The sequence below is a fragment of the Cupressus sempervirens genome, chromosome 5 (assembly GCF_028749045.1).
Source record: "Cupressus sempervirens isolate cs-2001-9-10 chromosome 5, ASM2874904v1, whole genome shotgun sequence".
In the NCBI taxonomy this organism is placed as follows: Eukaryota; Viridiplantae; Streptophyta; class Pinopsida; order Cupressales; family Cupressaceae; genus Cupressus; species Cupressus sempervirens.
The window spans coordinates 240,501,124-240,520,727 of NC_143122.1; the positions used below are offsets into that span (position 1 = coordinate 240,501,124).

Below are 19,604 nucleotides of genomic sequence, written 5' to 3' on the forward strand. Positions count from 1 at the left end.
TTTGTCCTCTCGTTGTTAAAAAACTCAAATTATTAAAAAATAGGTTAATAATATCGGGTTTAGTTTTTAGAAGATGATTGTACTACTAATATTTATATAAAAATGGAGGACTACTTCTTGTCATGTACCAAAAATTGTTAGATTATTAACAAGACACATATTCACATTAAAAATTTAGTCCCTCACAATTACATGTGCACAAATATAGTAATATATGCACCTACTTTTACAAAACAAGTAGTAAAATTTCTTCCCTTTTATTGGAAATTTGTCTTGTGAGTTCTCCTTTGGTGGACACGAAGCTTGACTCCGTGTTTGGGAGAAAGCACTATTCCATATTGAAATGATAAGGGTTTTTCCATCAATGGAGAATGCTCAAAAGTAAATAATTGATATAGATGAATCATTGCTAGTTTAATCTCTTGTAAAGAAAATCTCATTCCAATGCAAGCACGAGGTCCAATCCCAAAAGGGATGTTAGCATATGGATGTCTCCTCTTTTCTTCATCACATTCAGGGTCAAATCTCTCTGGTTTGAATTTTTCAGGATCTGGAAAATGGATGGGATCTTTTGCTGGCACATTTAAAGCCAACCATACCCATGTTCCCTTTGGCAATAAGTATCCACCTATATCAACATCTTCTTTAGTCTCTCTTGCAACTAGGGGAGATACTGTATAGTAACGCATAACCTCCTTTATTACCTGTCATATATTAAAATCAAGAGTTTTAATATTCTCAAGTAACTTATTGAATTATTTATATTGGATAAAGCTATAATTTTTTTAATAAGTCTACATGTAAGTAAATTTTATAGTAGGAATTAAGACTACAAATTCAAATATGCATACATGCAAACACAAAATGTATGAATGTATACATACATGGATACATGTATATACATACACAGACATATGCATACATGTGTATACATACACATATATGTATAGGCATATATATGCACATATATATGTGCGTGTGTGTGAATACACAAGTTACAATTTATATTTAGAAATTATATTAAGACAATTAAAAAGAGTTACATAACCTAAAAGACCATTGAAATATAAGCTATAATTTTGAAAAACATAAATATTTTAAAAGAAAATAAATTGAAGAAAAAAGAACAAATAAGATCAAGAGAGTGGTTGCAAGATTTGAAACCTACTTATCTGGAAAGGAAAAGGAAAAAGAGACAAAACCAGAGTCTAGGCGATTTTACCTGGGTGAGATAAGGAAATTTGTCGAGATCATCAGCGGCAGGGTTTCTGCCGGGAGGCCCGAACGCATCAATTTCTTGAAGCAATTTGTTCTCGACATGGGGATGTGCAGAAACAAGATATAACACCATGGATATTGTAAACGAAGTTGTAGCTGAGCCCGCCAAAAGATGTTCATAAGTGAGAGAACTTATATAATCAGGGGTAAACAGATTTCTGGCATCGTCACTCGATTTCCTTGCATTGAGCACCGAGGAAAGAAAATCCGTCCTGGATTCCAGCCCTAAATCCTTGCTTCTCTTGGCCACAATGGCATTTAATCTGTCTGTAAGCTTGCGGTTGTTCTGATCGACTTTCCAATCCCCTGTTCCTGGGATGCGACTGAGGATTTGTCGAAAGGGTTCCTGAACAATTGGGAACAGGATCCCCATTATTATGCTGAAGGTGCCAGTGAGGTCCATTTTCAGAGAAGTGGTGGAATAGACGTGCTGCTTCACAAATTCTGAGACTTCCCCTTGGACTGGATGTGTGGACGTAGATTTTGAAGTGGTTTCTGTGAGATTGAACCTCTCGCCGAAGGCTGCCTCTCCGATGATGTCTGTAGCGGCCTTCAGGATGAGCTCTGAGAAATTTATGTCTTCTCTTTCGTCTTTGGTGGAGAGATGGTCTTTGAGGATGCAGATTGTGCGTTCCATGAGGGGGATTTGACTGGCTATTCGGCTCGGCTGGTACAGAGGTTGGATAGTGCCGCGCATTGATGACCATCTTGAGTCCCTGCACAGTCGAGTAAGGAATAAAAATGAAAACCAGCATTTGATTATTCTAATTTAATTGTAGGGTTTGGGTTAACAAGTATATTTTAGGGTTTGATTTATTTAAGTAATCTAATTGAATATATATTTTTAGCTTCTGAATATGATTGTAAAAAAGTTCTTGTAGGTTGTTACTATTTGATTTATGAATTGTAAATGGTTCTTAGATTTGATTGTGCAAGTATTTACAATTCATCTTGTAGGCTCAGATGAATTGTGGAAATCTACTTATTCTCATTTGATTTATTTTTACATTTTAGATTAAATTCTCTAAAATTCTGTGTTGATTTTCAAATTAATATTTGGTATCATCAGAATATTAAAGAATCAAGAAACATAAAAATATATGACCAAATTTGTTAAGAATTAAATGTGATTTGAGACTAGTCACTTGAACAAATCAGAACTTGAAATTTTTAGTCTAAAAGTTTTGTAATTGATAACTTCAACTTTCTTGAAGATTGCAATTTTGCTGCTCGAAATAACCAGTACATTATGGTGAAATTTTGTGTGTGTAAACAATCACCACATGCTGACACCATGCTATTGTATAAAGCTCTGTAAAAAAATCAGCTCAATGATCACACCGTGCTATTGTATAAGCTCTTGTGTAAGATATAGTTGAGTTGAGTTTTTAATAATTTATGTACTATTGAAAATACTGTTCTAAAAGTTGTTTGTATGTTGTTTTTCAATTCGATTGAATGTTTGATTTTTATTTCAAGATTCAAGATCACATCTATAATCTATTATTTGCTCTCCATCATTCTGACGATGGATCACAGATCCAAGATATTTATGAAAACATTCCAATTAATAAATCAACAAATAAGCAGTCTCGTAAACTATGGAAATCTACTAACTTAAATATACACTATTATCAATATTTCTAGGTAACAACAACACCTATTAATACAATACATATCATAAACTGTGGTTTACAAGAATCATTGACACTCATAACCCATTCCCGCATATTTCCCGAAAATCACAGGAAAGAAAAGAAAAAATCAACAGTAATTTCAATGGCATCATATGAAGCCAAATTGTAACCATAAGGTATTCAATCATACCTGGTAAAAAACAGTCCCTTCTTGTGGAGAGGGGAAGAAGCAATGGGCGATGGAATACTTCTATTCGACAGAGACTTGAATTTCTTTATCCCTGCCTCTCTACACAGCTCTGCATCTGCCACTATTACTAATGGCTGCCTTCCAAAGTTGAACCTGCAATTTCACAGAGATGCAGTCTCAACAAACAAATTCCCTCAAGATCTCCTTCCAGACAAACAAACAAACAAAGATATCATATAATCTGCAATGTTAAATCAATCTTTTCAGGTGTGGAGGAAAATATGCTGAAAAACTTCTAAGGTCTTAAGAAAGGATTTGGCCTGTAAAATTTAGATATGATTAAAATCTTTGAAGGTGTGAAGAAAAGAATCGACCTGTAGATTGGGCCATATTTTCGAGCCAAGCTAATAAAAACATCAGGCCCATCCTTGGCAATGAGAGGCAAGTGGCCGAACAGCCATGATTCAGGGGGACTAGGAATATTGGGCAATTTCCATGTGGGTATCCTTGCATAAACATAAACTGAAATCAACCCTGCAACACAGATTAAGAACACACTGCTCCATGCTGAATTTCCCAACCACAGATATATCTCTCTAAGATGATATGTCATAATGCTGTTTGCTGGATCAATACTGGCAGCTATGTTTGATAGCTCATGAAACTGGATGGCATAATACAAGATAACAATTCTCAGAAATTTATTGAATACAGTTAATAAGCAATCCTGACTTGTTTTGGACGAACCTGAGGAAGCATCTCTGAATTATTCAGAATGGTATCCTATGTCATTTATAAACAGTTAATTTTCCCTTGTTTCGCACTTTGCACCGATGTAATTATCAATGTTTACTTATTAATATGTTCTTGTCGTTTCTTCTGATGGATTTAGAGGCGGATTATGCCCTTTCCACCCATGATATAATATCTTGAAGAAGAAATTTTATAATGAAAGAGCTTTGGATTCCACTATTTAGATCCATGGCTAGCGCATTTGATTAAATAATGCGTTATGTGTTAGTCAACTCATTACAATTTATCAAGTGTGTCATATATTGAGCTTTCAGTCTTAATCTGGTTTGAATTTTCTTTATTTTCTTGAGCTACGTAAAGGTAATGGCCGCCCATTTTATGATTCGGGGGAAGATAATGTATTGTTGTGGTTCTGTTTTTATAGTAATAAATTAATCCATAAATTAGCAGTTTGTTTAAATGACGAGTGTTATATATTTTTATATTATTAATTATTATAGTATACCTTTAATATAGAGTGGGCGGAATGAATTTTTGGTCTCAAACAATTTCTTAATTATGTATTACAGTGTGGTTTGTTTTATTTTCTATTTATTATTAATTTTGTTTTAAATTGAACATGTATATTGTTTTATTTTTAAATGCAAAAACAATCAAACTCCATAGCTCTAGAGTTTGCTAAATACCATGTTGTTTCTTTTACGATTTGTGTGCGAACTAATGAATGCTTCACAATAGTCCAAGATACACCAAGCTTCTTGTAGAATATATTTTAAATGCCATAATTGACAAACTTTACTAATGGAAGCATTAATCCAAATAAGTGAATCTCCTTCAAGATGCAACTTGGTGTAGTTGAATTTTCTAGCTAAAATCAAGCCATGCACAATTGCATATGCTTCTACAAACATTGTTTGTTCCCATGGGTATTGCTTTGGCTTGGCATACTAAAATCTGACCCATGGAGTCCCTAATACATGTTGAAGTATAACATCAGTCAAAGTGCTATACTTATTACATTGAGTATTTGTATTCATGATTTATATGAACATTGTTTTATGTCTTATATTATTGATAAGAATTGTGTGTGTGTGTGTGTGGGGGTGGATGTGTGCGTGTGTGTATTTATTTATAAATGATTTTACTTAACTAATTGGGCTCTTATTGTGTTCTAAAATGTTGACACACTTCTATAAGTCATTATATCCAAGATTTTTCAAGAATAAGATCTCAAATGGCAACTCATAGCTCTCTATTCATGGAGTGCAAGGGTTTGTAATGGAGGCTCTCAGTTTGACTTAGTTTGTGCCCATGCAAGTACACCATAAAACGAGAGATTCAAAGATCAAAATATGCATGCAAATGAAGATGCAAGCTAATCTAAATGATAACAATGCAAAGTAATGCAAGAAAGGAAATCTAATTTATGAAAAGAAATAACAATGCGATATTAATCTATGAAGCAAATATGACTCTAAGCTCATATGAAAATGTAAGGATAAAGCATGATGATGGAAGCTATGGATGCATGAGAGAAGAAGACAAGAAGAGAGAAGTTACAATGAAGCTTCAATGTCCAATCCCTAAAGCTCAAACTCTTCCTCCAAAATTGCTCTCCAAACCTACAGCATAACAATACTATAGCAACTAACATCTATCTAAATGAGAAGGAGAGGGCTCCTTATAAAGGAAATTGTGGAGAGAAATGCACCCTTAAGAGAAATGTGGGATAAATCCCTAAAAAGACGAGAGGAAAAAGGCCACCACTTAGAGATATGTGCCAAAAAAAAAGAATCTTTATAAGATTTTATTTGATTTATTTCATTTTTTCATCAAAAAGAGAGCTCTAAGTGGGGATTTATTTATTTAATTAAAAGAGAGATTTTCTTTTAATTAAATAACATAAGATTATTTAATTAAAAGAGAGATTTTAATTAAATAAGATAAAATTATTTAATTAAAAGAGAGATTTCCTTTTAATTAAATAAGATTATTTTATTTATTTAAAAGTATGTTTTCTTTTAATTAAATAAGATAAAATTATTTAATTAAAAGGGAGATTTTAATTATTAAATAAGATAAAATTATTTAATTAAAAGAGAGATTTCCTTTTAATTAAATAAGATTATTTTATTTATTTAAAAGTATGTTTTCTTTTAATTAAATAAGATAAGATTATTTAATAAAAAGAAAGATTTTAAGTAAATAAGATAAAACTATTCAATTAAAAGAGATATTTTCTTTTAATTAAATAAGATTATTGATGAAATGATCAAACCTTAAGAAATATTGAGATTTTCTTTTAATTAAATTAATTGCAGTTTGATCAAGGAAAATTATTTGAATTGATTTAATAAAATATTGCAATGCATTGATTCAGGAAATTGATAAATTGAAGAATTGGGGCCCATAGTCTAGGTGACCATTTTAGGGTGCATACGCTTATAATCAGAGGAGACTATTATGTTATTAGGTTCCTCAATGTAATTGTTATATGGCCACACGATTGTCGATTGAGAAGCAAACTAATTGTATTTGCTTATACATCAATGGTGATTAGTTATGTCCACGTAGGGACATGACTTTGTTCATATTTAACCAAGAGTGATCATATGAGTTTGATATCAATCACAATGACATATTCAGACTCAGCGATCGGTCTCTTACAAACAAGTTTATTTATCTAACAATAATATTCATTCTCCATTGCTATTCAAGATCAAGGAATATGCATCGTGCATTACTATTCAAGTTTGGAAGATCAACATCAGAACTGCAGATTATATATACTGTTAGATTGTTTGTAAGTAAATATGAACATATTAGATTATTAATAGTAGTTTGTGTCTCTATCAGAGATCTTGCTTTATCATGGTATCAGAGCCATCCTGATAGGGAATTCTATTATTCAGAATTAAATTTAAAAATATCATAATTTATGAATATTAGAATTTTATCCTCAAATTCAAAATGGTTAATCATGTAAGATTAGAGGATAAACTTAAGGGAGCATCAAACTTTTCATCATGGAAAATTCGAGTCATGATAGTACTAAGAGAAATGGAGTTAGAAGAGTACATATAATCAAACAAATCTATTTTTAAAAATCATCTAAGATAAAATGACATGGAAAAGCCACAACAACAAGGTCATTACAATTATTATAGACTTTGTGAAGGATCATATTCTTCCATCTATATCCAATCTTAAAACTGCATTTGAGATGTTCTTTACTACTAAGAACACTTTTGAAATGAATAATACTAGTAGACTGCTAAATTTAAAGCAAGAGCTTCTATACATAAAAATGAATACTGGGGAGTCGATTACGTCCTATTTTCTAAGAATCTTTGAGTTAAAAGATCAACTTGCAACAATTGGAAGTCAAGTTGATGACAAAGAACTTAGCATCATAGCATTAAAAGGATTTCCACTATCTTGGGAAACCTTTATTCATGGTCTAAGCTTCCAACCTGATCTTCCTAAATTTGAATTACTCAAAAATGAATGCTCTCAAGAAGAATCAAGATTAGTTTCCAGAGGATTAAGTATAGATCAAGAGGGAGATATTCAAGCTCTTTATGCTAATTCAAACAATAAAGAAGATAAAAGTAAATTCAAACGTAATAGGAAGGAATTCAACAAACCATATACAAAATGAGATTGGTCAAAAGAACAATGTTTCAAATGTGACAAATTTGGTCACTCTCACAACTTTTGTCCCGAACGAAAGAGAATTCAAGTAGCCCTAGCAAAAATCAAGGAAGAGAAAGAGGAAAAAGAAGAAAACCTTGCATTTTATCTAGCTCTCTCAAATGAATTAAACTCAAACAAAAAAAATTGGATTATAGACAATGGAGCATCTCGTCATATTACACGTTTCAGAGACAAATTTGAAAGCTTCAAAGAATACTCCTTGGAAGAAGTAACCATTGGAGATAATTCTACTCATCCGGTTAAAGGTATTGGATTATGCTTAATTCATCTAAATTCAGGTATCACCCTCCAACTTAAAAATGTTTTATTCGTACTTGGTATAAAAAGAATTTTGGTCTCTATCTCCGATCTTGTTGATCAAGGATACAAAATCACCTTTCAAGAGGATAGAGTTCTATCTTGGCCAAAGAACTCCAATATATAGAAAGCTGTATCTATTGGATTTAGAGATGAAAGTTTATATAAACTTTTTAATCAACAAAATTTAACCCTAAGTCATGAAACATCAAATTCTACCAAAATTTGGCATAGGAGACTAGGTCACCTTCATTTGCGTGCATTGTCATCAATAGGGAAAATTGTAAAAGGATTACCTAGTCTCAAATCTGATCACTTAGGCATTTGCAAAGGATGTGCCCTAGGCAAAAACACCAAGCAATCATTTCCTAAAAGTATTTATAAATCAAAATCTGTACTCGAACTTATTCACACTGACCTATGTGGTCCTATGTTTGTACCTTTCCTAAATGGGTGTCTCTATTATGTAATTTTTATTAATGACTATTCTAGAAGAACTTGGATTTACTTCCTCAAACAAAAGGAATCAATTGAAGTATTATCTAAATTCAAAGAATTCAAAGCACTACTTGAGAACCAGTCTAGACAGAAAATAAAAACATTAAGTTCAAACAATGGAGGTGAATACATCTCTAGATTTTTCAAAGATTTTTGCATTGCTATTGAGATCAAGAGGGAGTTTTCTGTACTATATAATCCTAAACAAAATGGAGTTGTAGAATGTAAAAATAGATCAATTATTGAATCAACCAGAGCCATGATGTATGACCAAAATCTTCATACTTCTTTTTTGGGTTGAAGCATCTAATACTGCAGTTTACATTCAAAATAGATGTCCTCCCTCAATATTAAAAAACGCCACTCTTAAAGAAGTATTTTCGGGTATCAAAGATCTAAGTCACCTAAGAATATTTGGGTGTTTTGTTTATATTCATATTCCTAAAGAGAAAAGAACAAAATTAGAACCACCTAGAAAAAAGGGAATAGTCATTGGATGTAGTAAAACAACCAAAGGTTATAGGATCTATGGTTCGAGTCAAAGAACAATTGAGATCAGTAGAGATGTTAAATTTGAAGAAGATATTGCCTTCAATCTTTCTAAGAACATTGATGAACCATATGCAGAACCTACCACTAAATTAGATGAAGATCACCCAGTAGAAAATGAGAGGGAGAATGATACTGAACCTCCTTCACCTACTATCTCAAATTCACAGAGTATTGAAAATGCTAACAATGAAAAGAGGCCACTTTGGGTTAGGAAAATAATAGAAGAGAATCATGTTGAACCTGATGAAGTAATTAGAGAAAACAAGAGAGCAAGAAATCAATCATGTTATGTGACACTATTAATTGAACTTATCAAAACAAAACTTTTAAATGTTGAAGAAGCCTTATCAAGCAAGCCTTGGAAAGAAGCAATGATTGAAGAATATAATTCAATACTAAAAAATGATGTATGGGATGTTGTATCCATACCTAAAAACAAATAAGTTGTTTCTTCTAAGTGGCTTTACAAAATCAAGTATGCGCATGATGACAACATTGAAAAATACAAAGCCAAATTTGTAGCACGCGAGTTCTCACAAAAGGAAGTTATCGATTATGAAGAAACTTTTGCTCTAGTTGCTAGGTACACATCTGTTAGGACTATCTTGGCAATTATAGCATCGAAAGGATGGAAAGTTCATCAAATGGATGTTAAAACAACATTCTTAAATTGTGAAATTGAAGAAGTTTATATTGAGCAACCAGAAGGGTTCATCACTCATGACATAAATTCCCATGTGTGTAAGTTAAAGAAAGCACTATATGGTCTTAAACAGGCTCCTAGGGCATGGTATGAAAGAATAAACAACTATCTAACAAAGTTAGGGTATTCTAAGAATGAAGCTGTTCCTAACTTATACTTCAAAATAGATGATGATGACATGATTATTCTTGTGTTGTATGTTGATGATTTGTTGATAATAGGTGAATAACATCTTATAAAACAAGTGCAAACATGAACTAACAATAGAGTTTGATATGAAATATCTAGGTCTTCTCCACTACTTCCTAAGACTAGAAGTATGGTAAAATGGGAACTACATTTTCCTAAATTAGGGAAAATTCATGATTGATATTTTGATGAAATTTGGAATGATGGATTGTAAACTAGTTACTACACCTATGGAAGTCAACCTACATAAGATGAAGGATGATATGATTGAATCTAAATCTACCAATCCTACTTACTATAGGAAAATCATTGGATTTTTAATGTATTTGGTGAATACTCGTCCTGATATATGTTATGCCACTAATACCTTAAGTCAGTTCATGTGTGCACCAAAGAAGATACATCTAATGACAGCCAAATATATCTTAAGATATCTAAGAGCTACAGTTGGTATGGGACTCAGATATGTTCAAGTCGAAATCAATCTTCATGGATATTCAGATTCTGATTGGGCAAGCAACTCTATAGAATGTAAAAGTACTACTTGATGTTGCTTCAGTCTTGGATTTGGGATGATTTTTTGGTTCAACAGAAAAAAATCCTCATTTGCATTAAGCTCCACCATAGTAGAATATATAGCCTCCTCCATGGGAGCTAGAGAAGTTGTATGGTTATTTAAATTGCTAGTTGATTTGTTTAAGAAGCTTTCGAAGCCGACTATCATTCATTGCGATAATCAAAGTTGTATCAAGCTTTCAGCTAATCCATTTTTTCACAATCAATCTAAGCATATTGAAATACCTTATCATTAAATTAGAGATATGGTAGACCTTGCAAATGATAGACTTGTTATTATGACAGTTTTGTTCTAGATACGTTGGAAGTCATTGATAATGAAAGCATTATGATTACTCTAGATATTGTTTTGGACAATTAGAGATCATAATATATTTTATGATAATGTTCATACATTGTGATTGTAGTTATTTGACAAGTCACTATTTTAGAGTGAAAGTCAGATAATATGTTGTGTAGAGATATCCTTGATACTGATATCTCATAAAAAAATTGTCACTTCTCCCTTGCTAAGAGGGAGTGTTGAAGTATAGCATCAATCAAAGTGATATACTCATTACATTGAGTATTTGTATTCATGACTTATATGAACATTGTTTTATGTCTTATATTATTGATAAGAATTATGTGTGTGTGTGTGTGTGTGTGTATTTATTTATAAATGACTTTACTTAACTAATCAGACTCTTATAATCAGAAGAGATTATTATGTTATCGGGTTCCTGAATGCAATTGTTATACCATTGCATGATTGTAGATTGAGAAGCAAACTAATTGTATTTGCTTAAACATTGATGGTGATTAGCTATCTCCACGTAGGGACATGACCCTACGTGGCCAAAGAGGCCATGTAGACTCATGTCTCTACAGGACTCATGTCTCTATAGGGACACGACTTTTTTCATATTTAACCAAGAGCGACTAGAGGAATTTGATATCAATCACAATGCCATATTTAGACTCAACCGTCAATCTCTTACAAACAAGTTTATTTATCTAACAATAATATTCATTCTCCATTGCTATTCAAGATCAAGGAATCTGCATCTTGCATTACTATTCAAGTTTGGAAGATCGACATCAGAACTGCAGATTATATATACTGTCAGATTGTAAGTAAATTTGAAATTGTTCAATTTGTAATAGTAGTTTGTGTCTCTATTAGAGATCTTGCTTTTACAGACAAATACCTATCCTTGAAGGTCCCAAATTACCTTTGGAGGGACCATCTGCATTAATCTTCACAAATACCTGTATAGGACACCATTTAATATGGTCTTGAAGCCTATATATTAAAAATATATATTTAAGATTAACTATTTGGTTTCTTATTCGTCATATGTTTTAAGGTTTATTAGCATTCCCACATTTTTGAAAATAGGGGTCAATGGGATTTAGAACACTATTATTAGTCCCTGCCAGGGTACTAATGTTTTTGTTTACCCCCTGCAACTAATTTGTGCAACCCAAAAAAAATACTAAGTTCTAAAGTTCAACAAACTTTATATTTTTAAATTAATTTATAATGATTTATTACCTTTTTCTAATTAGTCCGTTGCATTTTTGGTGGGGTTTCTTTTATTTTCCCACTTCAAAAAATACAATATTTTCTAACATGCACTAATGAATTCATTAATTACAACTCTATCTTTTTCATATTTGTGACAAGTTCATTATTAATTACAACTTTATCTTTTGCATATTTGTCACAAGTTCATTAGATTTTTAAAAGAGTGATGTTTTTATCTTCCACAACAAAAATAATGTCTTATCAATATTAATATCACAATTTTTAGTTTTCAAAATAGTTTTTTAAAATGTTAATATATTTTAAAAAATAGTTTTATATAAATCAATAATTATTAAATTAAATTTTTTATTAAAATATATTATTGCTATTAAGAGTTGTATTGCTTTATATATATAGACTTTAGTATATATTAATTAAAAATAAAAATAAAAAAAATAATTTCTAAATTTAATTTATGTAATAAAATTCTAATTTTTTAAAATTTCTTGGTTAAAAATCTATTAATTCAAATCTCGTGATTTTAAAATGCATTACATTAAGTTGTATATTTTTAGACAATGGCTAGTCGCCACATTATTCTATAAATCTAAAATTTAAAATATTAATTAAAAATCTAAATTAAATTTGCAAAAATTTATAACTTCTCTTTTCAAAACCATAATTTTAAATATTATGTCCTATTTGTTTCCCTAGAGGTAGGGACTCTAGCTCTCAAAGAGCTCTTGTTTTGTGCATGTCATCTATTATTCTACATGATCATCCTTTGATTCCTTGCCATTAGAAAAAAGGGGTTAATGTTACTGAACCTTTACATTATATTAATGTTAGAGATCACAATATTAAAAAAACATCTTTCTTTGAGGATTTGTGACTGTTCATGTTTTTCTTGTGATAACTTGCATCTAAATTTTTATATGCTTAGAGGACATGAAATATGACATTGTAAGTTTTGAGTTTATATTGGAGCTGATTTTGCCTTCATTTTGCATATCATGTGGAGTTAAAAAAGTTCTCTATCTAAACGGTTATTGTATATCATGTGGAATTTAAAATGTTCTCTGACCAACTTTAGCCTAGTAGTTGATGCTAGTGCTGGAGTTGCTGCGATGGATGTTCATGGCACCTCTTTTGAACAAACACACATGCAAGTTTGTTTCAAAAGTGTTTTATAAGGTAAGGCCCCCCCTTGATATTGTTCTTAATATTCAAGATTTTGATAATGCATGTAAATGGTTGGAGAAGCATACTTTGATAGGGTATTTTGTGGGTAGAACGTCACCTAAAAGCATGCTAAAAGAATGGGTAGCCAAGGCCCAGATCCCTCATGGGGTTTGACTTGAAGGAGTTCAAAGCCCCATTAAGGGATTTTTAAAGTTTTGGTTTGGAAACCCCTCCTAGTTTGGCGAGGTTTTTAACCATAGTCCCTGGATACTTAGGTCTTCACTACTTGTTTTTCAGCGGTGGTCCCGAGACTTCATTGTTTCAGATGATAAAAAGTTGAAAGTCCCTATTTGGATCGAGTTCTTGGGTATCCCTTTACTTTGCTGGTCATTTTTTCAAGCTATTGTATAAACCCTTGGTAAGGTGGTGTGCATGGAGCTGGACAAGATTTTTCCCGCTCATCCTCAAAGGATGGTGTGCATTGAGGTAAACCTTTCTTGTGACTTGAAAGAAATTGTTGATATCCAGGTTGGGGCTCAAACCTTCAGCAAGAAGGTGCTTTATGTGAACTTTTTGAATGCATGTTATCAATGTCACTTAGTTAAGCATAAAATCAAGGCTTGCCCGTTGGTTGTGCCTCACAACAAGGTTCTTCCTAAAGAGGCATATGCTAAGTTTGCAAAAAAGGATGAATGGACAACTATAGTGCGCAAGGGTAAAACCTCCTTTACACATATGCAAGCAACATCCCCTTCAACCCAACCCTTGATGGAGCTTGTTCCTGTGGCTCCTGTAGACACCTAAATCTGATTACATCATTGAAGTAATCCTATTTAGTCATCTCCTAAGGCATCATTGATTAATTATTTAATATTTAATAAATTTATTGCCACCCCCTAGTTAATTAACTATAGTCCAATTGATAAATTTAAAAGACAATCAAAACTCTAAATGATCAATTAAATCCCTATTCTTCTATTACATAAAATAATTGCACTATGCCTATTTAATTTAATTCCACATCCCCTTTTATTAAATAAATCATTTAAAATCAAATCCCCAACCTCAAACTATTCCTAAACACCTATCATTAGCTAAATCCAACCCATTTACCCATGCTAACCTCACTTAGCCAACTAATTAACCCACCTCATTAAAGCTAGCCCATTCGTATCCCTCTAACATCCCACTTGTATCCTAATCCCCTCCCAAGCTAAGCCTAATCCCTTCCCTAGACATGTGCACAACTTTAAGCAAGTCTTAAGAAGTCTTAAGCCAAAGCAAAGTAATCCTATCCCTCTTACATTCCTATCCAAATGCTTTAAAGGCTCTTACATGGACTTAAAGCCTCTTACATCCCACTTCCACACTCTATCTCCCTCATAACTTCTTTGACCATCCATTTTCCCTCCATTTTGCTCATCCTCCTCTCTCATCCTATGGATTTGAGAAGGCACAATCCATGTGCTTCCTTCTCCTTGAATTGTAACCTTCCCTCATCCCTTATCCATCCTTGCATCTTGGCCCTCCATCCTCACATCCTTGGCCTATAAATGAATCTCTCTCCCTTCACAATTCATCATCAACTCTTATGCAAACTTATAATGCTTCTTTGGAGAACAAATCACTAAACTAACCCTTACCATACAAGAATCCATACTCACCTCATACACCATGTTTCGTCCTTTAAAGACTCCCATTCATTGAAGGCTTGAAGCAAGCTTGAACACACATATCACCGTCTCAAACGCATCTACTCATCAAAGGAGGCTTGGAATGTTGATCATGTGGATTGCATTCTCTTTTACCCTGTTTCCTTTTGTCCATTCATAGGTGTTAACCTTATTGTTTTTGTTGAGTGCTTTGCTTAACCATTGTATTCCATTGACACTAACGATTTGTAGGTGATACATTTTGGCACACTTGGTGGGACCCTGTAAATGGGTCATTCATTCATATATTTTATCTTTTATCTTTTTCTTGGAAGCTAACAATCTAATGTTTGATGGTTTTTAGTGTTTTGCAAGCATTTTTGTTGTTTGTGCAGGCTTGGAAACATGCTTAAAAGACGGATGCATGCTTCACAGATTTTAAAAAGTGCTTAAAAACCCTTCAAATAGCCCAAGTGAATTTCCTTTTTTACTGTTTTGACGCATTTACAACTTCCTACAACACATTTGTGATTTCTTTGGCACATATACATATTTATGCAGTGCTTGGGGAACAATTACAAAATGTATTTTAATTATATTTTTGCACATTTATCTAGTGTTTTAGCGCATCTGTATGCTTCTATAGCACATTTATGCATTTCTGTAGCACATCTGCATATTCCACAATTTTTGCACTTACTGCTACATTAGAAGACCTAAAAAATATTTCAGTGCATTTTCCTATTGTTTCAGTGCATTTGCCTATTGTTTTAATGCATTTGCCTATTGTTTTAGCACTTTTGTTCTATTTTGTAGCGGATATGTTCTATCTTTTAACGCATTTGCATAATGTTTCAATGCATCTGTTCAATTTTGTAGTGCATTTGTTTAATGTTGCTACACATATGATGTTTTTTGTAGCGCATTTATAGAATTGCAAAATCTTAAAGATCTGATTGTGGATTTCATCATTTTTTGTAGGTGAAGGAGCTTAGGGAGTTGTCATTTTCACTAATTTTTGCATATAGGTTGTCTATCAAACACATTAAATCATTTTTTGAATTGAAATTGCATGCTTAAATCATGGTTTAATGAAATCACATTTTAGTTTGGGCTTAATAAATCATCAAACAAAATCTTGAATGCAAAGGCTAAAAATGAACAATCACATTTCAATTTGGGTGCTAAAATCAAACAAACCATCTTAAATGTTTTATGCTTTTGACAAATATCTTTTATGGAATGAATGCTTAATGACACATATTTCATTTTTGGTCTTAAAAAGTACATTTCAAATCAACACATTTCAATTTTAGGCTTAAAAATAAATCACAAAATCTCGAATGTCCTAAAGGAAAATCGCTCTTATTCTCATCCTTTTTCAAAATCTTCCATGAATGATTTATTATGTTGACTCATTTTACTTTGTTGACCATTGTTGTCAAGTTGGAATAAACATTTTTGATATGGAGGTTGGATGAACCAATCATTGGTTCATGCTCTTAGTCTTCTTGTAAGACTTTTAGGTGTCTTCCGCACACCACTTGCTAGTTATAGGACCTTAATTGTCTAAGGATCCCCTGGTCTCTCTAGCCAACCCAACTACCAAGAAAGATTCATCAATCAAGCCAAAACTTGATGCTTTCTTGCTTCACTAACCCTAGCCCTTAAAACATCATAAAGGCTCTTAACCTCCAAATATTGAACTAAACCTTGCAGAGTTGTGGATGTATTACCAAATACTTCAAAACAACCAACAAGGAGTCTTAGAAGTCTCACTTGATTAATCTCCTCATCGGATTTCATCAAATTCTTTACAAATAGGCCTAAAATACTACTAGCCCCAATTAGGTCTCCTATAGCGAGAAAATAGGGATTTTTTCCCAATCCTTCCAAAGAAACCCCACAAGTTTTCTTAGGATTCTTGGATCATGTGCCAACCTCTCAAGGATTGTTGGGCTCTTGGGGTCACCACCTTTCGTACAATGCCCTAACTTAGTTTGAGTGAATTTAGGGGTTTTAGGGCTCTAACTGGTTACTCTGCAAATTGGAAAGTGTAATGCTATCAAATGTACTGTCATGACCACACCTCCTTTATCATACCTTGGCAGAAATCCTATCTTCAACCTCCAAGTGGAACTTTGGCTCTAACTATCCACTATTGCAAGTTATGTTGTTTACACCTTGGTTGTCCCTAGTTGCACTCACCACAAGCTTGCCAAGGGAAAAACTTAAAAAATGGTTTCCTTGCACTTGAGGGCCCAAAATTTTGTACATTGAATATACATGGAGTCTACTCACTATTACAAAGAGGTCACACAAATTGGATGGTGGGAAAGTGAGTTAAAACCTCATCTTTGCCAACTGCCTGGACAGGACCAATAACAGTGCAAGAAAAAGAATATTTACAAAAAGAAAGTAAAAGTGAAAAAAATACCTATCTAATGCCACATAGAATTAAAGAAACATCTAAGCTAAACACAGTAGGTATTACAGTAACAGTTTCAATCCTCTATCTACCTACTATCATGAAAAGTACACAAAATATGCTCAAAATCATTTCAAAACTGTAATACTCAACACTTATGCCCGTACAAAGGGTGTCCAACCCTTCATCTTGATCAGGGCATGCCTTTTATAGGGTGGTTATTTTCCCCTTAGGGTTCTTTTCCATTGAGTTACAACATTTTGACAATATTGTCCAAGCAACTTTTCAAAGTTGCAAAGTTGCACAATGCAACTTTTACATCTTTTTGGCAAGTTTTGCCCAACTTAACCAAATGAACTCCAATGCTTCCCAAACTTGACCAAAGACCTCAACTATGGTAAAAACATTGTCTTAACCCATCCTAGACCCTATTGACCTCATGGCGATGTTGTCATCATCATCCTTGTGCAAATCAGGGGCTTTTACATCTTGCTGACCCATAATTGCACTTACAAGTGTCCTAAGACTCTTCAATTCAAACCCTATTGTACTTTTACCATGGTCCACATGACCTTATGTAAGACACATCCAAAATTCCCTAAAGGCACACACACACACACACACACACACACACACACACAAAACAAAAAATTGGATTGATCAAGCAATCCTTGGATGCTCCTGCACCACTCCTACCCTCTGCACAAATTTCAAGGCACATGAGGAGAAATCAAAGACAAATCAATGCCCAACTTCTTGAAGTTAGCTTCCTCTACCCATGTGGCTTTAGATACTATTTTTTCCTTGTACTATATCAGATGCTCCATATATACTTTATGTCTAGTTGATTTCTTTACCTTGGATTCCAAGATCCTCTCGGCTTGTAGTTGAACCTTGGGAGGCAAGACTTTAGCACTTACATCCCTCAATATCTCCTGGCTATTCTGGGTCACATTTGACAATGGTCCTTTGTATTTAATTAAGTCAACAACATTGAATGATGGTGAAATACTTAATTCAACTGGAAGTTCCACCTTGTATGCATTATGTCCATACTTGGCTAATACCTTGCATGGTCCTATTCTCTTCATCTACAACTTAGTTGGCATTCCCTTTTGCAACCTAGACTTGTTTAGGTGGACCATAACATCATTTCCCACTTCAAACTATGCATCTCTCATTGACATACCCACTTTAGTCTTCAGCTTGCGGGTAGCCTTTGTTTATCTTCTTCACTCGCTCTTGTATCTCTTTCATTGTTTGTGAGAAGTCTTTTGCATATCCACTTCTATAATCCATGGCTACTAAATCTCTAAGTTCACACACTCTTCTTGGATGCATCCCATAGACTATCTCATAAGGACTCCTTCCTGTGGTCTTATTCACACTGTCATTGTAGACATATTCAGCTTGTGGGATGATTAAGTCTGATTTTTTTTCATACTCCTTGGTTAGGCATATGAGAAGGTTACCTAACACTTTGTTGATCACCTCGGTCTAATCATTTGTTTGAGAATGCTAAGCTGAACCAAAAGACAAATTAGTGCACAATCTGCTCCATAGTGTCTTGCAAAAATGACTCATAAACTTCACATCTCTTTTAGATACTATGCTTAGGGGTAGTCCATGTATCCTTACAATCTCTTTAAAGAACAAATGAGCAATATAACTAGCATCATGGGTGGTCTTGCAAGGGATAAAATGACTCATTTTGCTAAATCTATCTACCACCACATAGACACTATCCATCCCTATCTTGGTCTTAGGAAGATCTACCACAAAATCCATGCTGATGCACTCCTATGGTCTGTTGGGAATATGTAATAGTTGGTACAAATCTACATTGCTAGCTCCTCCTTTGGCTTTCATACATGCCACACATTGTTCCACATATCTCTTGACATCTCTTGGCAACTTGGAGCAATAATAAAACCTCTGTACCAACTCTATTGTTTTATTAATATCAAAATGACCACTAAGACTACCATTGTGCTTCTTTTGAATGAGGTTCTCTCTCATCGAACATTGAGGAACACATAACTAATTCCCCTTGAATAAAAGTCCACTTTGTAGTGTATATTCTGAGAATTGACTATGAAAATGGTTTTGGAAATCAAAACATACCTTATATTCTTTAGAGAAGTCTTCATCATCCCTATAGAGGTCTTTGAAACTCTCTATGCCAATGCTTTGGAGTTGTGTTTCTTGGACTATCAACATCCTCCTTCTTAGTGTTGCTTAGTGCATTTTCCACTTTGTTCAACTATCCTTTCTTGTGCTTGATAGTAAATGTGAAAGCTTGCAAATACTCCATCCACTTTAAGTGCCTATTACTTAGCTTCTCTTGTGTGTTGATATAGCTAAGAGCTTGGTTATTTGCAAACACTACAAACTTATTGGGTAGGAGATAATGTCTCCACTTCCTAAGTGATTGCATTAGAG

General features: G+C 33.3%; 1 protein-coding gene across 1 annotated transcript; it reads right to left on the minus strand.

The window, feature by feature from the left end:
• Positions 1-134: 134 nt before the first annotated feature.
• On the minus strand, positions 135-17,663 carry CYP711A1 (cytochrome P450, family 711, subfamily A, polypeptide 1). The gene is made up of 5 exons (XM_089829392.1): positions 17,599-17,663; positions 3,480-3,866; positions 3,106-3,258; positions 1,223-1,994; positions 135-704 (listed from the first exon to the last, which is right to left on the minus strand). The coding sequence occupies exons 1-5, from the start codon at positions 17,661-17,663 to the stop codon at positions 258-260; spliced, it is 1,824 nt and encodes a 607-aa protein (XP_089685518.1). The 3' UTR covers positions 135-257.
• Positions 17,664-19,604: the final 1,941 nt, after the last annotated feature.

Excerpts from the sequence above, each read along its gene's own strand:
- CYP711A1 (XM_089829392.1), bottom strand. The coding sequence starts at position 17,663 with ATGGGTCAGCAAGATGTAAAAGCCCCTGATTTGCACAAGGATGATGAT. Across the intron at positions 3,259-3,479 it reads AAATATGGCCCAATCTACAG|GTTCAACTTTGGAAGGCAGC; the intron begins GTCGATTCTTTT and ends GTGAAATTGCAG. Across the intron at positions 705-1,222 it reads AATTTCCTTATCTCACCCAG|GTAATAAAGGAGGTTATGCG; the intron begins GTAAAATCGCCT and ends AATATATGACAG.